We start from the raw sequence: 5,911 nt of genomic DNA, 5'->3' as shown, positions 1-5,911 counted from the left end.
AGATTTATAGCACCATAACAGAATATCCTAACCAATCTATAAACTAGGACTCACCCACCAACGGGTGAAAACGGACTCCTATAAAACCTAGCTGATATACTCAGCTAGGTCTCAGGTTCCACTATCAGTTTTCATATTTACTTATTCACTCTCACTTAATTACTCTCTCTCTTTTCTGAGACTATTATTAACTTGAGCATCGGAGTATCTTTTGCAGGTATTCCGCCGCGGTGTTTGACCATTGGCCGGCGTGAAGCTCTTCCTCTCAGTTGACGACTCACCCAGAAGTGCTTAAGCTCGGCCTACCCAGTGTTCAGACGAATCACTTGGCGCCCACCGTGGGGCCGGAGTACATCTAACCCCACTGTTTCCTTTGTTTAGTCTTTTACCTTATTTTGCAGGATCCCCGATCCTCGGACATGGCTGACAAGGAAAATTCACAACTTTCACAAGATGACCTCCTGGCTCAGATCGCTGAGCTTCAGGCGGAGGTACGAAGGATAGCCGAGCTCTCAACACAAAATACTGGAGAGAACTCCAAGGGCTCAGCTCAAAGTACGGCGGACCCTTTAAACATCGTCCCGCCAAAGGAAAAGCTCACCCTCGACAACCCCTTCTCCGAGGAGATCACGAATTACCAGATGCCAAAAAACTTTACGCTGCCCACCGCGCTGGAGCCGTACAAGGGGTTCGGCGACCCGCGAGCCCATGTGAAGAAGTTCCAATCGATGATGTTCTTCAACGGCCCGAACAATGAGGCCGTCCTTTGTCGAGCATTTCCCACTTACCTAGATGGTGCAGCGTTACTCTGGTTTTCTAAACTTTCTGCAGGTTCGATCTCCTCCTTTGAAGACCTCGCCAGATTATTTATTGATTACTTCGCTGCATCAAGAATATATATACATGGCTCGGACTTTCTCGGCACCATCAAACAAGGACAGCATGAGAGTCTGAAAGACTACATGACCAGATTCGCTGACGCCACTATGGAGATCCAAGACTTGGACCCGGCCGTTCACCTGCACGCTCTCAAGGCCGGCCTCAAACCTGGCAAATTTCGGGAGACCATTGCCATAACAAAACCAAAGACGTTAGAGGAATTCCAAGAAAGGGCGGCTGGGCAAATGGAGATCGAAGAACTCCGAGAAGCCCAGAAATCAGACAAACAGCCACATCGGAGAGATGAGGAAAGGACTTTCAGATCGCCAGGCAACAGGGACACAAAGAAACCTCCTAAGCCCGCGTCAAAGTACAACACATACACCAGATTTAACACCAGAAGAGAGAACATCATCAGAGAGATCCTCAACGCCAGAATCATAAAACCACCAGCCCGAGCAGGGAACTACCAGGATCAATGATTCGTGGACAAGACAAAATATTGTGCCTTCCACCGAAAGTTCGGTCATACCACAGATGACTGCATCGTTGCGAAGGACCTCCTGGAAAGACTAGCACGCCAAGGTCTCCTGGACAACTACATTGAGACCCGGAAGGGCAGAGGAGGAAACTCGGACAGGGCAGAGCATAAGCAAGCAATGGCTGACGACAAAAAAGAGAGGACGACTCCTGATCCGCCAAGAGGAGTCATCAACCACATATCAGGAGGATTCGCAGGCGGAGGAGAAACAAGCTCGGCCAGGAGGCGGAGCTATAGAGCAATGCTGGCAATCGAAGGAACTATACAACCAAAGAAGGGCAAAGAACCAGACGTCACAATATCCTTCAACCAAACAGACTTCAAATCGGCAAGCCCTAACCTCGACGACCCCGTGGTAATTTCCATCCAGCTCGGAGAACTATTGGTAAGAAAAACATTGTTAGATCCAGGTAGTAGTGCTGACGTTTTATTTTACTCTACTTTTACAAAAATGAAATTATCAGAAAAATTGATACAACCCTCCTCTGGGGAGCTAATTGGGTTCTCCGGAGAGAGAGTCCCCATCATGGGACACATATGGCTAAAGACCACGATGGGAGAGATCCCAATGTCAAAATCAATTGATATCCAATACCTAATAGTAAACTGTTACAGCCCTTATAATATTATACTTGGGAGACCCGCACTGAACATATTCAGGGCAGTGGTGTCCACATTACATCTGTGTGTCAAGTTTCCAGTGCAGGAAAACAAGATCGCTACGGTGTATGCTGACCATCAAGAAGCTCGGCAATGCTATAACGCTGGTCTAAAACCAGACCAAACAAAACAGGAAGCTCGGCCCCAGGTCCAAGCCATCCAAACATCTGCCAACACAGCAACACTAGCCGATCTTGACCCAAGGAAAGACCTCGGCGAAAGACCTCGGCCAGTGGACAATCTTCAACAAGTAACACTAACAGTAGACGACAACCAATGCACATATGTCGGAGAAGCCTTAGAAGGGGCAGACCGAGCAAGACTCATTCACATACTGCGTCAGAACGCCGACCTTTTCGCATGGACGCCAGACGATATGCTCGGAATAAATCCAGAGGTCATCTGCCACAAGCTAGCAATTGACAAAACAGTCCGACCAATTGCACAGAAGAAAAGGAACCTCGGAGAAGAGAAAAAACAAGCAGCACTCGAAGAAACCCAGAAGCTCCTCAATGCAGGCTTCATCAGAGAGATTCGCTTCACCACATGGCTGTCTAACGTGGTAATGGTAAGAAAGAGCTCAGGTAAATGGCGCATGTGCATCGACTTTACAAACTTAAATAAAGCTTGCCCTAAAGATGCATATCCACTGCCTTGCATTGACAAATTAGTTGATAACGCCTCTGGTTTCAAAGCTTTGAGTTTTATGGATGCATACTCTGGCTATAACCAGATCCTAATGCACCCAGAAGACCAAAGCAAAACAGCTTTTATAACAGAACATGGGAATTTTTGTTACAAGGTAATGCCATTTGGCCTAAAGAATGCAGGTGCGACATATCAAAGGCTAATGTACAAGGTGTTCCAACAGCAGATAGGCCGCAATATGGAGGTCTATGTAGATGACATGGTCGCAAAAACACCTATGCAGAGGCCCCACTGTGACGACTTAGTAGAAATCTTCAGACAACTCCGAGCATATAACATGAGACTCAATCCAGACAAATGCGCGTTCGGAGTACAAGGAGGGAAGTTCCTGGGATTCATGTTAACATCTCGAGGCATCGAGGCCAACCCGGAAAAGTGCAAGGCCGTGCTGAACATGACAAGCCCAAAAACGGTAAAGGAGGTTCAGCAACTTGCAGGACGAATAGCTGCCCTGTCACGTTTCCTACCTGCAGTGGCAAACCGATCTTATCACTTTTTCCAGACATTCTCTAAAGGCAGGAAGTTCAACTGGACAGACGAATGCGAAAATACTTTTACCGAACTTAAACAACACTTAACATCACCACCAATCCTCTAAAGACCAGAAACAGGTAACCCACTGTATTTATAGCTATCAGTATCTAACCATGCTATAAGCTCGGTTTTAGTAACAGAAACAGGAAGAAAGCAAAGCCCAGTATACTTCATCAGTAGGGTGCTACAACCAACAGAAACAAGGTACCCGAAGATAGAACAACTGGCGCTAGCACTAATCACCACAGCAAGAAGACTGCGGCACTATTTTCAGAGCCACACAATCATAGTACGAACGGACCAACCGCTAAGGAAAATATTAACCAGACCCGAGCTCGCCGGCAGATTGATAAAGTGGTCAGTCGAGCTCTCCGAGTTCGACATCCAGTACGAATCAAGGAAAACACTGAAGTCACAGGTGCTAGCCGACTTCATATCGGAGATGACTAATGACACACATAATACAGAGGTCAGTTGGAGCATATATGTGGATGGAGCGTCAAACAAAGAAGGCAGTGGGGCAGGGATACTACTAAAAGAAGGAGACAAGGTGGTGGCCGAGCAGTCACTACAGTTCCGCTTCAACGCAAGCAACAATCAGGCAGAATATGAGGCCCTACTTGCTGGACTAAAGCTCGCCCTACAACTACACATACCTCGAATAACAGCCTACTGCGACTCTTCCTTAGTGGTACATCAAATAAGGGGCGAATTTCAGGTAAAAGATCCTTTGTTAGAGAAATATTGGCTCATAACAAAGGATCTAATTTCAAAATTTAAAGAATTTGATATTATCCATGTAAACCGAGAACAAAACACCAGGGCCGATGTGTTATCTAAGTTAGCCACAACACGGCAAGCCGAAAACACATCGGCACTGTCCCAGCTAACACTTGACAAACCAAGTTTTGAGCAAGAAACAATTTTAAGTATTACACAGGTCCCAGATTGGCGAACACCTTTTTTCGATTACATCAATACAGGCACCATTCCAAAAGGTGAGCCGAACTTGCCGCTCTTCAGAAGAAGAGCAAGCTTCTATACAGTGCTCGGAAACACCTTATACAGGCGAGAACACTCACAACCATTGCTCAAGTGCATCAGTATAGAAGAAGCCGAGGAGGTTATGGCTGAAACCCATGAAGGAGTCTGTGGCAACCATATCGGCGGCCGAGCATTAGCAACGAAGATCTTGCGAACAGGATACTATTGGCCGACGATAAAACGGGACTGCATCACAAAAGTCAAAGCATGTGATAATTGTCAAAAGCATGCCACCCTCTCAGAGACCCCAGCCGAGGAGCTCCATACCATAGAGGTAAGCTGGCCTTTCGATAGGTGGGGATTGGATATCCTCGGACCCTTTCCGAAAGCGCCAGGCCAGGTAAAGTTCCTCTTAGTGTCAATTGACTATTTCTCCAAGTGGATAGAAGCACAACCACTAGCACACATAACAGCAGAAAAAGTGCGATCCTTTATATGGAAAAATATCATATGCAGATACGGTATCTCACGAGAGATAATCTCGGATAACGGGAGACAATTTACAGATCATAAGCTCGCCACTTTTCTGACAAATTTTAACATCAAACATCACTTCAGCTCAGTAGAGCACCCGCAAACTAACGGACAAGTTGAATAAGCTAACAGAATTATCTTGCAGGGATTAAAGAAAAAACTCGGCGAAGCTAAAGGGGAGTGGGCCGACCTCATTCCAGAAATTCTATGGAGTTACAACACCAGCATCCAATCTGCCACAGGGGAAACTCCCTTCAAATTGGTATATGGCGTAGAAGCGCTCATTCCAGTATAGGTCAGCATCCCAACGTTAAGGACTGAGCTCTATAATCAACCAAACAATCAACAAGCTCGGTCAGCTGAACTAGACCTCGTAGAAGAAGACAGAGACATCTCCGCCATAAAGCAGCGAGCCAGAAAACGATACCTAGAGCAAAGACACCACAAAAGAGTAGTCCACAGGTCTTTCGCCGATGGAGACCTTGTACTCAGACGAACAGAAGATGCACGGAAACCACCAGCACATGGCAAATTAGCGGCAAATTGGGAAGGTCCTTTCCGAGTTCTCCAAAACCTCGGAAAGGGGGCTTACAAATTAGAAACCCTTAGAGGAGAGCAACTCCCGGGAACATGGAACATCTCCTCTCTAAGGGAATATCAATCGTGACATAGCCTGTGTAATAAGCGAATGATGGTACTCTTTTTCCCTCCGACGGTTTTTTCCCAAAACACAAGGGTTTTACTCGGAAAGGGTTTTAACGAGGCCGGACGCAACAAATCATTGTACCCATACAACTTAATGTTCTCATTTTGACAGTTAGCATACATTTCAGTTAGAAAACACTTCAAACTATCCGAGCATAATCCTCGGAACCCTAAACATCACGAGCCGAGCATATTCCTCGGAAAACTACCAGCATAAGAATAAGTCAAAGTTTATCTAATTAAACTGATCCGAGCTTCATACTCGGAAAACAACATGCGCATGCCGAGCATACTGCTCGGAGGAAGTACAAACAAACAATATCATCAAGTCACTTAAACAAATCCTAACGCGCTTCCATTCAAAAA

The 5,911-nt window shown here is 46.0% G+C and overlaps 1 protein-coding gene across 1 annotated transcript; it reads left to right on the top strand.

Annotated features, from left to right (window-relative positions):
- The first annotated feature begins 3,764 nt into the window (after nt 1–3,764).
- Nucleotides 3,765–5,507, top strand: LOC140182204 (uncharacterized). The gene is made up of 2 exons (XM_072228344.1): nt 3,765–4,640; nt 5,136–5,507. The coding sequence occupies exons 1-2, from the start codon at nt 3,765–3,767 to the stop codon at nt 5,505–5,507; spliced, it is 1,248 nt and encodes a 415-aa protein (XP_072084445.1).
- Nucleotides 5,508–5,911: the final 404 nt, after the last annotated feature.

The sequence above is a fragment of the Arachis hypogaea genome, chromosome 19 (assembly GCF_003086295.3).
Source record: "Arachis hypogaea cultivar Tifrunner chromosome 19, arahy.Tifrunner.gnm2.J5K5, whole genome shotgun sequence".
Taxonomy (NCBI): Eukaryota; Viridiplantae; Streptophyta; class Magnoliopsida; order Fabales; family Fabaceae; genus Arachis; species Arachis hypogaea.
The sequence above is the reverse complement of the archived record's forward strand: the minus strand, read 5'-3'. Positions and strand labels throughout refer to the sequence as shown.

Coding starts and splice junctions, on each gene's coding strand:
- LOC140182204 (XM_072228344.1), top strand. CDS start 3,765: ATGACTAATGACACACATAATACAGAGGTCAGTTGGAGCATATATGTG. Junction 4,641..5,135: donor AGGAGCTCCATACCATAGAG/GTAAGCTGGCCT, acceptor ATTCCAGTATAG/GTCAGCATCCCAACGTTAAG.